Source organism: Rhinolophus hipposideros (genome assembly GCF_964194185.1).
Source record: "Rhinolophus hipposideros genome assembly, chromosome: 7".
NCBI lineage: Eukaryota > Metazoa > Chordata > Mammalia > Chiroptera > Rhinolophidae > Rhinolophus > Rhinolophus hipposideros.
The window spans coordinates 68,170,081-68,190,322 of record NC_138053.1 but is presented as its reverse complement, the minus strand read 5'-3'; the positions used below and the strand labels follow the sequence as shown (position 1 = coordinate 68,190,322).

Here is a 20,242-nt window from a genome sequence, read left to right as displayed (position 1 = left end):
TATAAAATTCTTACAATTCGAGGTACATATTATATTAATGGAAGGAGCTCAATTTAGAAGCTTGCTCTTCTGAATTTCAGAGACATTCCTAGAAGGATTACGTAGTGATTTTTAGCTTGAGGTCTCGAGAGAAACAATATTGGCATGCAAGTAGCTCAGAGTGGTATAGAGTGACATAGGGGCGACATATTCCATCACTCCAGCAGGCACCTCTGATCTGTGCCTGCATTCCACATCTGGAACTCTGCATTCCAGCTGTGTTCCTCTCCAGCAAAGCAAAAGCCTGATGAGGTTTTATGTCATATCAGGTGCACAAGAACGTTCCAGAAAGGCTGACCCACAGAGCAGAAAAAGGAAGCCATAACAAGGTCAGAACATCCAATATGTATGATACCAATGATTTATTTTTGTTTCGACCTCTAGGACAAGCATGACTTTCGGGACTCTGTAAGAATAACTTTGGATTTTAATCTTAGTGATCCAGAAAATGGTCCCATTCTTGATGATTCTTTACCGAATTCAGTACATGAATACGTAAGTCACATTTTTTTTTTCAATTCAGAATACCTATTTGGGAATATGTTAGGGAATATGTTAGGGAATGTAAAACCTAAAACAGATAAATAGACATGCACACAAAACTCTAAATCAATTATATTAAAAATTATGGTGAAAAATTATAGTTAATTAGTTATAATTATATTTTTTTATAAGAATTTGACTCTTTTCGACTTTTCCCAACTCTTCTAACTTCCTATTGTTGGGATTTAAGAGAATGTATAAATTGCACCTATTTTTATCTCTCCTGAGTTTAGAACCAATGAAAAGAAAGACATGGGTTAGCCACTTGGGGCCCCCTTTATTACTCATGAACACTGGATTGCAGGGCATGGTTTAGGTATAATGGTTGTCTGCTGAACCAGATTTAGGCCACAGAAAACCAAGTAGGTCATCTACCAGCAGTGCTGAGAAATCTCTGGCTTTCTCCATGGGGGGCATACCTCATAAAACTTGTAGAATGGAGGTATGGAGAAGAATGTGTGCTTCCCATGAGCACACCACTGACTCAAGAGCAGAACAGATAGGAAGGGACTGACCTGTGTTCACCCAGCTCCTCCTTATAAATTCAGAGTCCACTGCCCCAGCCCTGAGAAAGAGTGAATGAGTGCATAGAAGGAGGGGATCACCAGTTTGGCACCAAGGGAGGAAACACTAGGGACTTAGTTTTCCCCATGCACCTATCCTTCTGCTCTCCCTTCCTTCCAAATATATATCTTGGGTGTCTTATGAGTATTATGAGTACATACCAGGCATCAGAGCTTACAGTCCAACCTAGGAAACAAGCATTAGGTAGTAATTAGATCGTGTGCTCTGGAGGGGAGCTTCAGAATTCCGAGAGAATTTCTGCTTAGTCTGAGGTGACATGGGGCACCTCCCTGAGGTTGTGACATTTAAACTGAGACGTGTAGCTAGGATGAATTTCCACCCTATTTAGAGGAGGGCTCAGAGCAGTGTTCCAGGCAGAGGGATATGTGGAAAGTTTCTGAGGCCTAAAAGGAACTAAACTAACCTCACAGTGTGACTGAATGTGAAGAGCTGGGGACAAGCTGATGTGGGATGAGGCGAGGGCATAGGCAGAGGCACCGTCATTCAGGACTCTGGGCCACCGCACAGATTTCAAACTTTCTTGAAGAGAAATGGAATGCTATTGATGGCTTTCACTGGTTCAGCAGCAGCACTGGATTTGTGTTTTTCTGTTGTTTTTTGTTTGTTTGTTTGTTTTTTAAGGGTTACTTTAGCTGCAATGTGGAGAATGATTGAAGGGAATCAAGAGTGGGTGCAGGAGATCAGTTAGGAAGCAAAGGAGGAAACAAAAACGGCAAGACCAGAGGTGGTGGTAGAAGTGAAGACACAGAAAGGATGTAGGAGATATTTAGAAGAGAGGTAGAATGGACAGTTCTTGATGATGGATTGAATAAAGAGAAGGGGCTTAATGAAGAAGAGGGATCAAGGAAAGCTCCCATTTGTGTGGCTTGACCATTTTCTATCCTTATGACTGAACTCTATTATGTTCTTAAGTATTTGATTCTTTTTAATAGAAAATCTCATAATTGGAGTTGAGTTCAAGTGTTCCCTGATAGACTTAGATCTTAAAGTACTTGACTTAATTTTTTGGAAATTCTACTCAAGCACATTAAAGACAATGAAAAATATCTGTGAAAATTGTGCATTCTTTAAAGGACTGGAAGAATTTCTATTCAAAACTAAAAGTTGATTCTTTTCCCCTATAAATTATCGGAACAAATATAAAATATCGTATGATTTCTGTAGTGAAATCTGTTCTCTTTACGAGGTGCTTATTTGTCAATATGTCATTTCTTTTACACAAATTAATAGATAATATTCAATAATAATTAAGTAAATTTTGAAAATGCTTTTCTGTGACCATTTCAGATTCCCTTTGCCAAGGATTGTGGAAACAAAGAAAAATGTATCTCAGACCTCGCCCTGAATGTATCCACCACAGAAAAGGGTCTGCTTATTGTCAGGTCCCACAATGACAAGTTCAACATTAGCCTCACAGTCAAAAATAAAAAGGACAGCGCCTATAATACCAGAACCATGGTGCATTATTCTCCAAATCTAATTTTTTCAGGAATTGAGGTAAACTTTTAATTTTTCATTGATTTATTCTCGTAACAATCATTTATTGAAGCTATTTTTTGTATTGCTGAGCAAATTGTTTTTATTGTATTGATTTTAAAAGAACCAAAATCGTTTTGTACAAAATTAGTAATCTCTAATAGTGAAAGTACTAAGATTTTCTTTAAAGCTTTTGTTTCGATATCATTCTTTAGAGATTATATATCGTTTTTGGATTCAGTATGAGAAGAGACTCTCTGATGTATCAAAATCATGTTTCACAGTCCTTAAATTGCTGAAATTGAGACTGAGTCAAGGAAAACAATAAACTTAATAAAGTCAAAACAGTGTAACAGAAGTGCAGAGAGGGAGTAATGCAGGTACTGAAGGGAAAGAGAAAATTTACATGCAGAAAAATCAAGATACCATTTCCCACTTCTTCTGTAAACTCCTTACACTGGCAAGAAAGTTGTGTCAAATGACTGTGTGTGGGTTACTTCATCTACCCATCTAATCATCCTGTGAGTTGGATGCTATTAGTGCATCTATTTCACAGTGGAAGATTTAGACAACATATTGTGGTGTGCTTTGTCCTTCACGCACCCTAATATAAGTAATACTTAAAGATTTTGGGGGGGTTGTGTGACAGATGATCCCAAAATGCTGTGACTCTGACAACTAAATTGAGAGAAAAATCTTAGCAAGGCCGAGTCCAAGGCAAAGCTGGGAAAATTCTGGAATACCAAGCTAAAGGATTTCACCTGCGTGTCCACCCTAATTCTGTTTACTTTCTCTTTCTAGGATATCCAAAAAGACAGTTGTGAATCCAATCATAATATCACTTGTAAAGTTGGATATCCTTTCCTGAGAAGAGGAGAAATGGTAAGCAGAATATTCAAAATACATGTGGCAATTGGATATGAAAAATAATATGCTCAAAACCAAATATATAAATCCTCATGGTAGTTTAGGGTGTTGTAGGTGAAGAAAATTGAGTTTAAATTTTGAGTTCTTGGAATCAAAAGGCAATTATTTCATGAGTCAAACTCAAAGACCAAGGCAAAATTACAAATTTATACTAGGTAACATATCTGATAAAATGAAGCTGGGAAATTCTCACATGGGAGTCTCCTTTGTGGTAGGCTTTTCTGACCTGTAGGAAAACGAATCTTCCACACAGGTTATTTTAGATCTTTGTATGGAGACTCTTTTGTCATTTCTCTCACTCTTTAATAAAAGCCTTGTTGAGATGCAATTCATGTAACATACAGTTCACTCATCTAAAGCATACAATTCAATGGCTTTTAGTATATCCACCAAATTGTGGATTTGCAACCATCACCACAATCAATCTTAGAACATTTTCACCTCCCAAAAAGAAACCCTGTACGCATTACCAGTTACTGCTCTTTTTTTTCTTCAACAGCCCTTCCCCGAACCCCAGGCAACCACTATTCTACTTTTTTTCTCTATGCATTTGCCTATTCTGACATACATATGTGTGAAATTGTACAATATGTGGTCTTTTGTGACTGACTTATTTACCATGTTTGCAAGGTTCATTCATATGTCAATAGTTCATTCCTTTTTATTTCCAAATAATATAATGATATTGAACATTTTTTCATGTGTTTATTGGCCATGTATATATTTTCTTTGGAGAAATGTCTGTTCAGATATTTCACCTAATGTTTACTCAGATGTCTTTTTGTTGTTGGGTTGTAAGAGCTCTTCATACAGCCTACATTCAAGTCCCTTATCAAATATCTGATTTACAAATATTGTCTCCCGTTCTGTAAACTGCCTTTTCACTTTATTGATGGTGTCCTTTGAAGCACAAAAGTTTTCGCTTTGATGAAGTCCAATTTATCTATTTTTCTTTGTCACTTATGCTTTTGGTGTCATATTTAGGAAGGCTTTGCCTAACCCAAGCTCACAAAGATTTACTCCTGTGTTTTCTTCCAAGAGTTTTATGGTGTTTGTTCTTACATTTAGGTTTATGATCCATTTTGATGAACTTTATGTATAGGGTAAAGAAAAACCCAGCATCATTCTTTGCATGTGGATATCCAGTTGTCCCACACCATTTGTTGAAAAGATTATTCATTCCCCCATTGAATTATCTTGGCAGTCTTACTGAAAATCAGTTGACCATAAATACATAGGCTTATTTATTTTTTGACTCTTAATTATATTTCATTGATCTATATGTCTAACTTTATGCCAGTATCACACTGTTTTGATTACTGTAGCTTTGTTATAAGTTTTAAAGCAAGAAATGATTTAAAAAACATAGTCTTCCAACTGTGTTTTATTTTCCAACATTGTTTGGCTATTCCAGGACCCTTGCATTTCTATTTGTTTTTTAGAGTCAGCTTGTCATTTTCTGTTAAAAAAAAAAAAGGCAGCACAATGTTTGATAGGGATTACACTGAATCTGTACATCAATTTGGGAAATATAACCATCTTAAAACCATTAAGTCTTTTGATGCATGACAATGGAATGTTTTTCTATTTATTTAGATTTTCAAATAACTTTCAAAAGTGTTTTGTAGTTTTCAGAATACAAGTTTTATTCCCTTTGTGAAGCTTATTCCTAAGCATTTTGTTCTTTTTGGTGCTATTATAAAATAAATCATTTTCTTAAATTTATTTTCAGGTTGTTTATTAATAATGTATAGACATACAATTTATTTTTGAATATTGATATTTTTCTCCTGTGACCTTGCTAAAATTTTTTTTAGTTCTAATAGTTTTTTAGAGGATCCCTTAGGATATTCTGTATATAAGATCATGTCATCTGCAAATAGAGGCATCCTTTCCAATCCAATGTCTTTTATTTCTTTTTCTTACCTAATTGCCCTAGCTAGAACCTCCTATAGAAGTTGAATAAATGTGAGAACACTTTCATTTCTTTTTAAATACAATATTTCCTTCCATAAAAGCAGAGAATAATTATCTCAATGATAAACAAGGTATTTGCATATATTTCAATGAAGCTTGCTTGCCAGTATAAATATTTGCTCTTTTACTCACTATTAAGGAGGAAAATATTTAATCAAAGTGATTCAGATAAGGAGGTACTTTATTTAAACATAAAAAGAGAAATACTATTCCCAATATTTATTCCAATTTTCTCATATTATAGTGTTATAAGACTTTAAAATAGGTCCCTGCCATCTTTAACAGACATCTTAAAAAGATGATAAACACTGGGTGGGATATCTGGAAATGGCAGAGTCACATATCTATAATGAAATATTTTAGCTTTTCTTTTTGCAAATGAGAATTCAAGAAGACCTTTCCTTTAATACACCTGTGTCATGCAGGATGGCATGCGGGATCTCTGGTCCCGCTCCCCACATAGGAACGCAGGACATGGTGAGGCCAAACAAGAACACCCACAGAGCCATAGATAGGGGAGTCATACCACTATAGTCTTGCTGGCGGCAGGGTTGGAGACACAAGAAACAGGATCCACATGATCCGCAACACGCACTCCGCCGTGCTAACTGCAATCCACGCTTGCCAGCCACCATCTTCTTGCTAGCCCCCATTTTTTGCTAGCGTAGCTACGGCAGTTGTATTAGTGGCCAGTGGCTCACTGGTTACAGCTGAAAGCCAACTAGCCACAGCTGATGGCCATCCCATCACAGTTGATGGTCATTTACTACCTGAGCCAGCAACTTTCCACTTGAGGCCGAGAGCCTGGAAAATGCACTCCTGGCTTTGTCCCCACAATCTGTCATCGTTACCAGTTATCCAGGAAACTAACTATGAATCACAGTAATTATCAAATTCAATAAATCTCTTGTATGTTCATTTTAGTTTACAGAACTAGATATACCAATTTAGTTTCAAAACCTCATCAGAAAGTCTATTTCTTGACCCTCCCAAATAAAATGTACTGTGAAATTACGTTTCTTCTCTACAAATCTATAAATACACATTACATTTAAAAAAATGCACCCATAATTCCTCTAATTTGACATGGAAATAAGGAATGTCAGTTCATATCTACTCCTTTCTTTGACCACTTTAATTAACCATGGAATTATCTCCATTTCTCAAAGAATAATGACACACTTCATGTTATACTTCAATCATTAGAGACATTAATTACAGTCTTAATCATTTATTAACTATTTCTTCCTTTCCTTAGCAATTTTTTCCTGCTTGGGGTAAAAGCCTAAATCAACGTGTCTCATGTCATCAATAGAGAGATACGAAGATAAATTGGATAATTTGAAAGTAATTTTTACGTGGGCTTTACACTTAGAAATTCTTTGATTTCAAGATCTAGATTTTTAGTTGAAGCATTTCAGGATTAGGTCAATATGCAATAGGCATAGCTTCTTTAGCCCCAGTACTCTGCTAGTGTCTTCCTTAAGTCTAAAGATTCATCAGGAATGCCAAGACTTATATGTCCAGACCAGTCAGGAGGCTAAGAAAAAGCAGGAAAAAAGGTTCACTGACAGACTCTGGCAATTTGACCCTTTATCTATTGTTCAAGCCTATGCAGTAAAGCTTCAGCTGCAATTGTGATTGCTATTTAAAAGAAAGAAGAAAACTGCAAAGCTGCAGATTTTTAGAAGAAAAAAAAAATTTTTAATGTAGCTTAAGATATATGTAGGAGAAAAAAATACCAAAAAAAACAACAATACAAAAAACAATTAAAAAAACCATAATATGGTACAACCGTGTAAATATCATGACCCATGAATCTAGGTATCCCTTCTGTGAATAGTACCTACATTGATTAAAAAAGCTCTAAATATTAAACTCTGTCCTGTCTAGCATTTAATTACAAAGATAAAATTTTAGGTAGTTTCTATTAATTGTGCATTTTGGACTACGTATTACACTGCCAAATTCCAAACTTAGCACAAACCAAGATTAGTTTTGAAAATGGGAAATACAGTTTTATAAGCATTATGAGGACTGTGGGAGTAGAACTCTGCTGTTGACATATTTCTTCAAAAAATAATTTATTTTGGTCTGCCTGTTGGTGTTTTATGAAGAGTTATGCATTATATAATTCATATATACATATAGATGTATATATATGGGGTGTCAAAAAGATGTATACACATGAATTCTATTCATCTTTTGTTATTGGTATATATTATCACAATTTCAATACAGTATTTTCCTTTCTTAAAATGTGTATACATTTTTTTGGCACCCTCTGTGTGTGTATATAGATATGTACACACACACACACACACACTCACTCACTCTCAGGAATAATTTCTCACAAGTGAGTTACCAGTGTCAGAGTATCAGTATAACAAAAACATTTTTCAGTTTTTCTTAGGTATTATTCTAACTATGCAACTTTTTAAAACAAAATTCACTACTTTTTTATTATAATTTACATTATTCTAAAAAGACTTCTAAAATAGTATTTTATTTTATTTTATTTTGTTGTTGGTATTGCTTAAAGGTCTAAAACTTTTTTACGCTGTCAAATTAATTGAGCCAAGTATGTTTTCCTCTATTTTATAATGAATATGTATAGATAGTTGCTTTTATTTGAAAATGTCTTTTAAAGAGGCTTTAATTATGATCATTTCATAATTATAATGTTTATGATTGTGATCTTGCAAACTATGATAATATAATAAAATAAATAGGATGTACCTTCACGGTAATAGTTTATGGTTAGTATAAATTACTTTATTAATATAATTTGAGTAAAGTATTTAAATTCAACATTAATATGCAAAGCATATTACATTTCACGTTATTGAAAAGTGTGTGTGCATCATATCTTATTCTGTCTATTTTTGAGATGTGATGACTTTTTATTTTGTAAGATGATTTTTCTTAAATAATGTCATAATTTGAGTTTAAGTAATATCATTTATGTAACTGAACATTTTAATCAAAGTAAATGTTTTCCTTATCTGGTACTAAACTAAAGATGTGTATTTTTATTTCATAGGTAACTTTCAAAATATTATTTCAGTTTAATACATCCTATCTCACGGAAAATGTGACCATTTATTTAAGTACAACAAGGTTGGTTTATATGTGTGCATGAGTGCATGTGTATGAATGTATATAATTTCTTTTGTATACTTTGAATGTTTTGCTTTATAGACTCACTGAAAGCTTCTCTTTTTTGGGGGGGGGCGGTATCAGTAGAAGTAGAAGATAATGAACCACTTTGCTTCACAAAACAGCCTCACGAGTAATTAGCAAAATAAAGACATTTTTATTTAGTAGAAATAATACATCTAACTGGATTAAACCATTGGTTCATGAGCTGTGGAACATTTTGTAATCACACATCACTTATATTGGCCAAACTGCACTTAAATTCATTTAAAATTTTACAGCCTCTGCTAATTTAAAAACTTTTACTGGCTGCCCATCAAGGTCAACTGAATCATTAGACAGACTTAGTTTTATGATATCTTTTTGTAGCTTGACCAATTTTATTCCCAAGTCAAAGCTTCTGAAAGATAACATGGACTACATATAGCAAAAGGCTAATGAGAAAGTTGAAATAGTGGCTTTATTTTCTTCTAAGTATAGTTATCCAATGGACTGTAAGCTCTCTGAGATACAGTTCTATCTTTGATTCCTTTATTGTCAAGTAACTACCATGGTGCCTGGCATCTAATAATCACTAAATAAATGTACAATGTGTGAATAAATGAGGGAATGAATTAATGGATAGATTAATTCTGTATACTCAACTCAGTTCAACTCAACAAATATTTATTTGATACCTACTATGGACAAGATATTGAATTAGTCACTGTAGGAATATAAAAATTAAAAAGGGCATGAACCTCTTCACCCCTCTTCATGGGGTGAATATTGCAGTAGGGGGCTGAATCTAGCATATGATTTCTTGTAATTTAGTGTAGAATAAGGAAAATCCATTAAAGAAATATAAGTCTTGTGTCAGAGACTTAATGAAGGGCGAAATTACATCTACTTGCCGATGAGAATCCAAGATAGCTTTATTAAGGAGGTTATAATTGAGAAGATCCTTAAAATATGAATAGCAATTCATAAACAGAGGAGTTAGTGGAGCATTTCAAGCAAAATATACAGCTTGAACAAAAACTGAAAGGTAGGCCACTAGATCTGTTTGGAGGAATATTGGGTAATCCATTTTAGCTCAAATACAGAGAATACACAAAAGAGTTATGGAAAGTAACCTGGAGTGTTCATCCTAGCATGTTATGGCAAGTATTGAATGTCAGAACAGAGGCATTTTCTTCTTCATTGAACAGACAATGAGGATCCAGGAAAGTTTTTGAGAGATGAAGTCGTAGGTACAGAGCTGCTTCCTAGGAAGATTAACATTGCTGCAGTGTGAAATTGGGGGACAGGCAGAGAGAAGGGGACCATTCATTACAAAAGCTCGGTCACACAAATATCTGTAACCCGAGGCAGGGGACTACCTTCACTGCCCCCTGGCTCATACAAAGCCACTTAATACACTTGGGAACAATGCAGAGCCATTAAAAGCTACTCACTGGCCATTCTGTGAGAAAAAAAATGCTAGGCACTTAGTCACATGGAGGGGTTTATGTAATAATAGTAGTGAAAGTTAATGCTTATTAAGTATTTCCTATGCCCTAGGCTCTATGTTAAGCACTGTACATTTATTTCTCATCATTTATTAATTATTTAAATAAAATTTCCATTTTATAGGTGAAGAAACCAAGGCACTGAGAGTAAATAATTTGCCCAAAATGTGTCAATGTCAAGAACATTTCCATGAACTCTAGCCCAGAGCCAGTGTTTGAAACATTTCTATCACTCATACATGCATTTTTAATAGAGGGATTACAAGATTCATGTATGTGTATGTGTGTGTGTACACATATATGCATGTGTTTATGTAATATATAAATAAAATGATAACTAAAATCAGGGGAATAAATAAGTGCTTAAATAATAAGAGAGCATCAAGCATTTAGGATGGAAAAGACTATTAAACTCAAGCCAGAAGATTTTAGATTTGCTTTAAGTTGTGCTGCCCTATTTCCATCTCTTTACAAGGTCATCACCTGTGATAAATAAATAATGATCACCTGTTGAAAACACAAGGTTCCTGGGCCCAAATTAGGCCCTACTAAATTCATATTCCTGGGAGAGGAGCCCAATAATCTGTGTATTTAAGAATTGACCCAAGGATTCTTACCATTCTCCTCATGGAAGTCTGAGAAACTTGGGACTAAATCACTGTGGTTGTCAACCCTCGCTGCATTTCAGAATCAACATGGGAACTTTTAACAATGCCCATCTCTGAACTCCCTCCCCACCTCCATTAAAAAATCAAGAATTCCACTCTTTTGTGCTTTTCTTTAGCTGCCAACTTAAGCTGCTCTTCCAAATGCTCAGAAATATCTCTAAATAGTCAATGGTTTAATGATTTGTCTGTATGTGCTGCGCATTTTCTAGTGACAGTGAAGAACCTCCTGAAGCCCTTTATGATAATGAAGTAAACATTTCCATCCCTGTAAAATATGAAGTTGGACTACAGTTCTACAGGTGAGAGGAAACTGCATTTTTATGTCGATGCCTTTCTACTAACCGAGGGATTCACAAAGTGCAGTGTCTTGGGAAAGGTATCAATTACCTACAATGAACTAGTGAGAGAGGCAAACGTTCAGGCACCAGCCCAGACCTACTGAATCAGAAACTCTGGGGGTGGGGCCCAGAAATCTGTGTTAAATAAGCCCTCCAGGAAATTCTTATGCACTCTAAAATTTGAGCACCAGCACATTGAACAATCTAAAATGTCAGGTGCTAATGATACAGGATTGCATTAGCAGTCCAGCCTTAAATGCTGAGTGCAAGCTAAAGACCTAGAAGACCTTACAAAAGGCAATGTTCTTACAGGTCACCAGCATATTTCCTGGCTGTCATTTTCATTGTGTGGGATCTGATGAGCCTGTCCATTCTGGACACACAAGATTAAATCATGTATCATTGACAAAGAGCTGTTTATTTCTTCCATTTTTCATAAACCATTCTTTCTCCTAAGAACTTCTGATCTGTCCAAACACAGATCATGTTGGCGAACTTTCCCACTGTAGATCCCCTTGTTTAAGCCGGACTCCAAGCTTTGGCTAAATAAATATGTGCAATGTAGACAAAAAGTATAAGAATCAGTGTCAAGTGTGGTCTAAAAGGCTTATCATGTTATTAATTTATTATATATGGACTTTCCTTTTATTTATAACAGACCACAAAAATGAGAGGATTATAGGATATACATGTAGACTTTGCTTATAGTTCTTAGCCTTTAAATTTTATTATTGGCTATTTTCTATTTTGCTGTATCCAATTCTCTTGGTGTACTGACTTTTCCCAAGAATTTTTCATTTATTTAAAATCAGATTTTGGCAAATATTGTAATTTTTTTTTAATTTCTTCTCTTAACTGACATACAGCTTAAAAAATTGCTTATATTATATTTCATTCTATCAAGTTCATCCAAAGATCATGAAGAAGTCATAAGGAAAAGATTGAATTTTTAAGTTTAGCAGTAAATATAGAACTTGAAACAGTGAAAAGGTAACAATTTTTTGAAATTTATTTAATTGAGCACTACTATAAATACCAAGTTTTAGCTGGCTATTCACTAAATGTAAGTGGTATTAGTGAATTCTTGGAAACTTTTCACTTGGTAACAATGAATTTTTATTTAAAAAAATACATATATTAGCATTTTAAGGCCATATAAGAATTAGTGACTATTGAACTAATTTATATAATCCTTCTCACATTCCTCAATGACTTAATTTTAGATTTCAGCGTACAAGAATTTGCCTCTGATTTCAAATCTCTATAATGATTTTTTTCTGGGGTTACCTAATAGGAGAAAAGAAAAAAGAACAAAGGCAAATAAAAGTTAAATTTTGTTGTGGTTTATTTTTCTTCTTCTGATTAATTCTTTTAAGCTCTGCGAGTGAATACCATATTTTAGTTGCGGCCAATGAGACAGTCCCTGAATTGATTAATTCTACCGAGGACATTGGAAATGAAATTAATGTCTTCTACTTGGTAAGAAATTACCTCTAAATTAGTATTGTAAGGAGTTATTTGTAAATTTATAAATTAAATAAAAGTATTAACAGACACGTAGAACTATGTTGCGTCAACAGTTAGGCTTTGTATTCCAGCATTCTTTTCTTTACAATTTCACTGTTTTAAAATAATTTTATTTAAAGTAAAAATGACACTTAAAGTAATTTTAAAGATCTAGCTTTCTAATTTCCTGACAATAAGACATAATGAAAATGATTTCCTAGAAAAAAATAAACAATGGAACCAAATAGATACTACCTATAAACCTGTAGACTTTATTTACATTATTTTTTCAGTATGACTGAGAAAAGCACTTTTAAAAAATAATTATGAATATTTCAGAAATTGATTATTTAAAATTGTCTTGCTAATATTTTTGTTTACTCAACAAATAAATGTGTATCTTATTCTGCTCATCACTACCTTTTATATGTATTATACTATAACTTATGTTCCCACTACCATTTCCTTAAGTACTGTTTTTTATTACAACATTGTTCTTTTGGAATCGTACATAACAATCTTTTCCTATCCACTATCGCAAACAACCATGGAGTTGAGCCAGACTTTCATTTTAGATGACGCTTACTTACAGACTCAGACTCAAATAAATATTACTTAAGTGAAAGAGGATCCCATTCAAATGATGAATTTAAATATATATGCGTATTCAAAAGTATGAAATAATGCTACATTATTATAGTGAAGATGGTCAATCTTTTGAGGATTGCCAACAATGAAAAAGGAAATTCTCTTACAAAGTAAAATACATGTATACTCTGAAGATGCATTTCATTGTTTTCATTTGTGCCTTTTGCTGAAATTCCTATGACAAGCTGTCCCCTGGAAATTAGCATAAATGCTAATCACTCGACCACTGGGATAGATTTTTGGAACTCAGACTACCAGGTTTTTCTAGCCCCATTTGCTTTCCTGGATTAGAGAGAATTTCAAAAACACAAGAAAGTAAGGAAACAAGGAAAGGGAAGGGAAAGGAGATCAAAGGGAAGGGGCGGGGAGGGAAGGAAGGAAGGAAGGAAAAAAGAAAGAGACTTTGAATGTTATAGATCTTCATGTATTGTCACTTATTAGAGTCCAGACTAGAAACAGATACTTCCAAACTATTATAAATAATGTTGAAATAAGTAACGTTGTTAAGAATACCCCTTTATTATGAGTATAAATCTTTTGTATTTCTGATTAGTTTACTGAGGTAAAACCTAAAATTGGAGTTATACAATTTTTTAAAAGATGAACTTTTCTTTTTTAGGTCATACCCAGTAACTTTACTGCAAGAAATTTACCAAGGAAATTATTGGTGACACAAAGATTAATGCTCAGATGTAGTCTTAACAATGTTATTTATAGTAGTTTAAAAATTAAAACTTGGGCACTATCCAAATGCTTAACAACGTGAAATTACTTAAATAAATTGTCATATGGTTATTCAATGGAAAGATAGTTATTCTGATAGTTCAGAGGGCCCATTTGAGGGGGGGGGGCGAATACCAAAAAACCTAATTCTGCTATTTATCAACTCTGTGACCCTGGAAGTTCTTTGTTCTCATTCGAACCTTGTTGTCTCACTGATAGAACGGGCATAATAAGAGAATGTACTTCATAGGGCTATTTAAAGGCAATAATGCAAACAAGAAAATTAGCAGTGTCTGGAACACAGCCAACAATACATACTGCTATTGTTGTTGTTGTTGTCGTTGTTGTTGTTATAAGTGGTTATTTAAGTCATATTACAAATCTCTAAATTTATAAGAAAATGCCATGGCATACACAATTTTACAAATGGGACACCAAGTTTTGTACTTTATAATACAAATTTTATAACATATGCATATATGCAAATAATATGTTATTTGTGCATTAAAATGTTGACAAGGTAGTGAAATTCTAGGAAATTTATTTTCTTTTTCAATATTTTCCAATGTTTCTATAAGGAACATTGTTTTTAATCAGAAAAAAATGTCAATTACAGAACACATGATTTCTAACTAAATATCAGGAAAGACTCACCTTGGGTGGCATGCTGTGCTATTGAGTGGCATGCTGTGCTATTGAGTGGGAATATTACATTAGTGAACAAAAACAGATGGGGATTGAGATAAGCATCACCCTGACTCTTAATGGACTGAATTAATAATGACCAGTGATACAAGAACCATAGCTGGGGATAAGGCTGTAAAGAGAAGCAGCTGGAGGTCTGGTGTGCCGGTACAGTGGTGGCATATACCATCAAGCCACGGTGAGAAATGGTTTGTGGACTTAGGGAATTATAGCAAACTGGGTTGCGGCAAACAAAAATATACTTACCTGTTCTGAGTGGGTCAGGTAAGTGTCCTCCCTCCTTTCCACCTCCCAAAAGGCTGGGATTTGGAAAGGATGATGAACATGGTAAATTAACAAAGAAAAAATTTTAATTCTGATTTTCCTTGAATCTCAGTTCTATTTTGGGAGTGAGGGAATAAACGAACAATATATGATTGGGGCTGATACACATGACCACTGACCATTAAACATTCCTATTTTTTGCTCCTTTAATTATACCAATTCTAGTCTCAGTGTCATAAACCATCTGCATTCATTTTGGGGATTCAAAATATTACTCAACCAAATCCTCAGTGAAGAATTGAGGCCCTACGTAAGACAGAAAGGATGCTGTTGAAAGAGAAAGAAAAGATTATATTTTGATTTTTCTTCCCATAGATTAGAAAAAGTGGACATTTTCCAATGCCGGAACTTAAGCTGTCAATTTCATTCCCCAACTTGACGTCAGATGGTTATCCAGTGCTGTACCCAAGTGAATGGTCATCTTCTGATGTAAGTCATGGTGCCTTGGAATTATGTCATCTCTGTTCTCTTTCTCAGTTTGAATTTAAAGCCTTCTGTTCAGCATGCCACTTGTGATAAAGAGCTTTAGCAAAGTAACATGAAGAGGCATTTAGAAAAAATTTTAAATAATAATAATAACATCCGCTCATTATTCAGTAGATATATTAGTTCCCTACAGCTGCTGTGGTAACAAGTTACCCCCAAACTGCGTGGCTTAAAACAACAGAAATTTATTTTCTCACAGTTCTGGAGTCCAGAATACTGAAATCAACGTTGACAATGTTGGTTCCCTCTGGAGGCTTGCCTCTCCTAGTTTCTGGCAGCAGCTGTCAACCCTTGGAGTTCCTTAGCTTGCAGCAGAATAACTCTAATCTCTGCCTGTGGCTTCACATGCTGTCTTCCCTGTTTCTGTGTCTTCTTCTTTTCTGTCTTATAAGCACACTCATCAGTGGATTTAGAGTCCACCCTAAATCCAGAATGGTATCATCTGGAGATCCTTAATTTAATTGTACCCACAATGACCCTCTTGGTGTTAGGACCTAGGGGTCACTATTCAATCCATTAGAATGGATTTTTGGTAACTAATTTTTTACTTATGCCTGAAATGTTTATTACACCTTTAATTTGTTTGAGATGATCAAATAACTCTAGAAAGAGACTTCTTAATTGTACCTAAGCACACAGAGCTTGCACATAAAGCAGTACAGCACTTTTTACTCACTTATCGCAACAGCAATGAATACCAAACAATAGCAATATCGCACCCCCTTTGTACCTGTATACGGTAGGGTAGTTAATTGTTATGGTTCAGTCTCTAAAATATAGAAAATCATAATATGTCTTCTTTTTAGAGACTTTGTTTTAATTTAAAGTAGTCTCAGAAATCAAGAAATACCAACAGTAGTTGGCTTGTAAGAGCTAAATGTTTTTCAAACGGCAAGGAAAAAATAAACCTCAGGCATTTCCCTCTAATCAAAAAATCAGGTTTGTGAGAATCTGGAAAGAATAAAATTGTACTTTTCCTACTACTTATGAATCTTTATCCTTATTACCTTTTATCAAGGATGTAGAGAGTCCTGAAGAAGCAAAAAGTTTATTAGATTAAGTCTGGAGCAACAATCCAGAAGCAGCTATCTTATAAACGTGACATTTTAACATCTATAGGGCTGCTTACCTATATCTTCCTTCCACACAGACTAAGCGTCTTACCTTTGGTGTACAGAGACTCCAAAAATAACATTGGATGAATATATAAAAACAGATGAAAGTCCCTCTCTTTTCTTGTTTCATAAATCATCCTATAAGCCATCATATTGAATAACAAATGCTAACCCTTTTTTTCCTCAATAGGGTTTTAATTTTTTGCTCTCTGTCTGTATTATGGCAATTTACAAACTTTTCTAGTGAAAATAATAAACGAATATGTTTATCACTATGGAATAGTTCTACAAGCATAAGCTCACTGCTATTTGTTACCATTCAAAAGTGGCTCCGGAACTGTAATTATTATCTGGAGGTAGGTGTGTATGGTTGGTGCGGCATAGCTGCCTCATAGTGCACACTTACAAAGATGGATCTTTGTTCTATGTCCATGACTGTCACTCACAGAGTCTTCATGTTATGGTACCAAATTGTTCTTCCCTCTGACATTTGGCATTGTCTGATAAAAGCAAAATTTTCATTTCTTAGAATGCAAACTGCAGACCCAGTAGTCTTCAGGATCCTCTTGGTATCAACTTGGAGAAGAAACCGATTAGATTCAAATCTGAAGATCTCAAACGAGGCACAATTCTGGTAAATGCTGATAACCAAGACAAGTACTAATTTGAACTCTTGCTTTCTAAGTGAATAAACTCAATGTTGACCTAAAAATAACTGTCTTATAGAATATTTTAATATACTATCTCTAATCAAATGTCAACGATACTAATATATGCCTCTGGACATTTACACAGGACTGCAGTACATGTAAATTTGCTACCATCACGTGTAATCTGACTCCTTCTGATGTGAGCCAAGTGAACGTTTCACTTATCTTATGGAAACCAACTTTTATAAAAGTAAGTGATTGCCCTGTTCTCTGAAATTATTGCTATATTAACAAATGTTTGTTCGATCCTTAGTATATGCAAAGCAGAGTACTTCTGCAGAAAGAACACAAGATTGGAAGTCTAAAAGAATTTGTTTCTGAGGTGGCCGGTTAGCACAGTTGGTTAAAGCCCGGTGCTAATAACACAAAGGTTGCCGGTTCAATCCCCTCATGGGCCACTGTGCACTGTGCCCTCCTTAAAAAAAAAAAAAAAAAAGTAAAAGAATGTGTTCCAAGCCCCAGCTCCACTTAACCAGCGATGTGGCTTTCACTTTCCTGGTCACTTACTAAGTTATCTTCAAGGTCTCCTTTCAGATAGTATATGCTTTTCTCCAATCTCATCCTTTTTCTTTGCACTGTAAGAGATAAACACCTGTATAATATCAAAGTTTGCACTTACCTTAATACTTTAGAGCTCAGTTAAGGGACTAAGAATTACAGGGAGACGAACCTTGACACCACAGACAAAGAGTAGAGCTAACATACATATTATGGACTCATTATATTAGATCACACTATCTGTCTATCTATCCATCTATATCTGTATCTATATAGATACATACATTCATATATCATATATATATATGATATGTATATAGGAGGACAATTTTTAACCTCTAATAACGTCAAATTCATCTGACAACAAACAATTTTAGAACTTAATCTGTTGTACTTTGTACTATTTGTTTCTTTCTTAGAAATAATTGGTTAATTATACAAAATTTCCATTTTTAGATTTGATCATATTAAGTTGCTATTTTCATAAGTCACAAATTGTTGCATATTGGCAATTTCATGTTTAAGCCTAAACAAACTCCTATATAAACCTCATTATCAGCGTGTCGCTATTTATACCTGGTTACACGAGATGTGGGCAGGTTTGAGGTTTGTTTTTGCTAAGGATAAATCTCAATAGAAATTACTTAGAAAACTTTTCCGTTCTGTAACAAGGATCTAAATGAGTCTTTAAGTGCAGAGAGGGAGGGTGGGTATACAGTCACCAGCTCCATTTGAATGTTAACAAAACCAGTGTTTTTAATCTCAGGAAAATCTTACTTTTAAAAATTGCACTACTCAAACATGACTAGCTCTCACTGTGATCAACTTAATATATTGAAAATAAATCCCATTTGCTTTTCAGGCACGTTTTTCCAGCTTAAATCTCACTGTAAAGGCAGAGCTTCATAGTGTAAATACATCACTGGTTTTAAGTACCGGCAATCAAAAAAGACAGGTAAGTGAAACTCTAAGTTTTGAAAACATTGTACACTTCACTCTGAATTTTGTGATATAATGTTGTATAATTGCTTACAGCCCCTAAAGCAGTGACTCGTGCTGCTCAGTTAGTGACAGACACTTTCTGCTTCAAATTATACTTGATTAGACTGAAATGTGATTTCAGTCTCATCCTTCTTTGTAAGAAACTGGGGAAAACCATGATATTTACAGTTAACATGCCATGTTTGACTTCATTGCTTCTAACTTTCACAGTAAATTGATGTTTTTACTTTCACCTTGATAACAAATAATGCATTTGTAATTTTCCTCCTTTAAAACTGATGTTTTAAAATGTACTTGACATCTGAAGAGCAGATTTGAAAAACAACTCCTTTACAGAAAGTGTCTTTATATTATACAGGAATACATGTACAATTTTTAAAGTTTTCTTCATTTAGTCAGTGGGAAATTTAAAATAAAAACGAAGTGTTATTCCCTAATACAAATTCATGCTTGAGTCCTTGGTTAAAATAAAATGGTTTGAGTTTTTTCCTCTTGTGCTATTATAAAATAAAGCCAAAATAGTTGTTGTAGATAAGGGTGCTTCAGCATACTTTCCCCTCTTATCATGGAAAAGTTTAAATACCCTATGTGGATATTATGAGTCATAAAATTCTATTTGGAAGCTACCTAACATTCAGATGTTATTTCAAAACCTCTTATTTCCAAGTATTACTCATTTCAAATAAGTATAATGCCAATGACCTCTAATAAACATTCACTATTAAAGAATATAAGCATATAATACATAGAATACATACATATAATTATTACTTACTTTATAAAGAGAACTTAGCCTGATAAATGCAAAGTTGTTCCAAACACAGAGAAGCCAAACTTTCACCAGTAAACACCAAAACATATGAGTATACATTATACTGGAAAAGAGTACATTAGCTCCTAAACATATTTTGTTATAATTTTTGTAATTAGCTTTACTTCCCCTAAATGTTAGCTTAAAATTCCCTATGGAGCTATTTGTTCTACATTTTATCCTAAGGAAGAAATATACCTAAATTGTTAAAATTATTCAGTGATCATTCCATAATTATTTAATCTTACAGAAGTCACTGATCCCATCCAGACTTCAGTTTCTGTATCTTAAGTTCAGGGAGTTCTTTTAGTTGTGTTTGAAGTCTGTCTTAAAAAGTTTGATACTCTTGCCTGCTCTGTGTTCACATGTATCAGCAGTGACCTACCTTGAGCCATTTGAGGGGTTTGACTCAGTATTCAACATATGCAAATATCTCCCTATTGGTTTCCATTTTTTACCCTTAATCTTCTCTCTAGGTTAAAGAATTGTGATGTTTCCTGCTAAAGGCAAAT

The 20,242-nt window shown here is 34.2% G+C and overlaps 1 protein-coding gene across 1 annotated transcript in view; it reads left to right on the top strand.

The window, feature by feature from the left end:
* Positions 1-20,242, top strand: part of ITGA1 (integrin subunit alpha 1) — a 159,115-nt gene that overhangs the window by 128,363 nt on the left and 10,510 nt on the right. The window contains exons 18-27 of the mRNA XM_081054507.1: positions 424-534; positions 2,455-2,664; positions 3,445-3,525; positions 8,591-8,667; positions 11,074-11,163; positions 12,579-12,681; positions 15,424-15,537; positions 17,239-17,343; positions 17,505-17,609; positions 18,780-18,872. Of these exons, the coding sequence (XP_080910633.1) occupies positions 424-534; positions 2,455-2,664; positions 3,445-3,525; positions 8,591-8,667; positions 11,074-11,163; positions 12,579-12,681; positions 15,424-15,537; positions 17,239-17,343; positions 17,505-17,609; positions 18,780-18,872 (1,089 nt within the window). The remainder of the gene's footprint in view (positions 1-423; positions 535-2,454; positions 2,665-3,444; positions 3,526-8,590; positions 8,668-11,073; positions 11,164-12,578; positions 12,682-15,423; positions 15,538-17,238; positions 17,344-17,504; positions 17,610-18,779; positions 18,873-20,242) is intronic.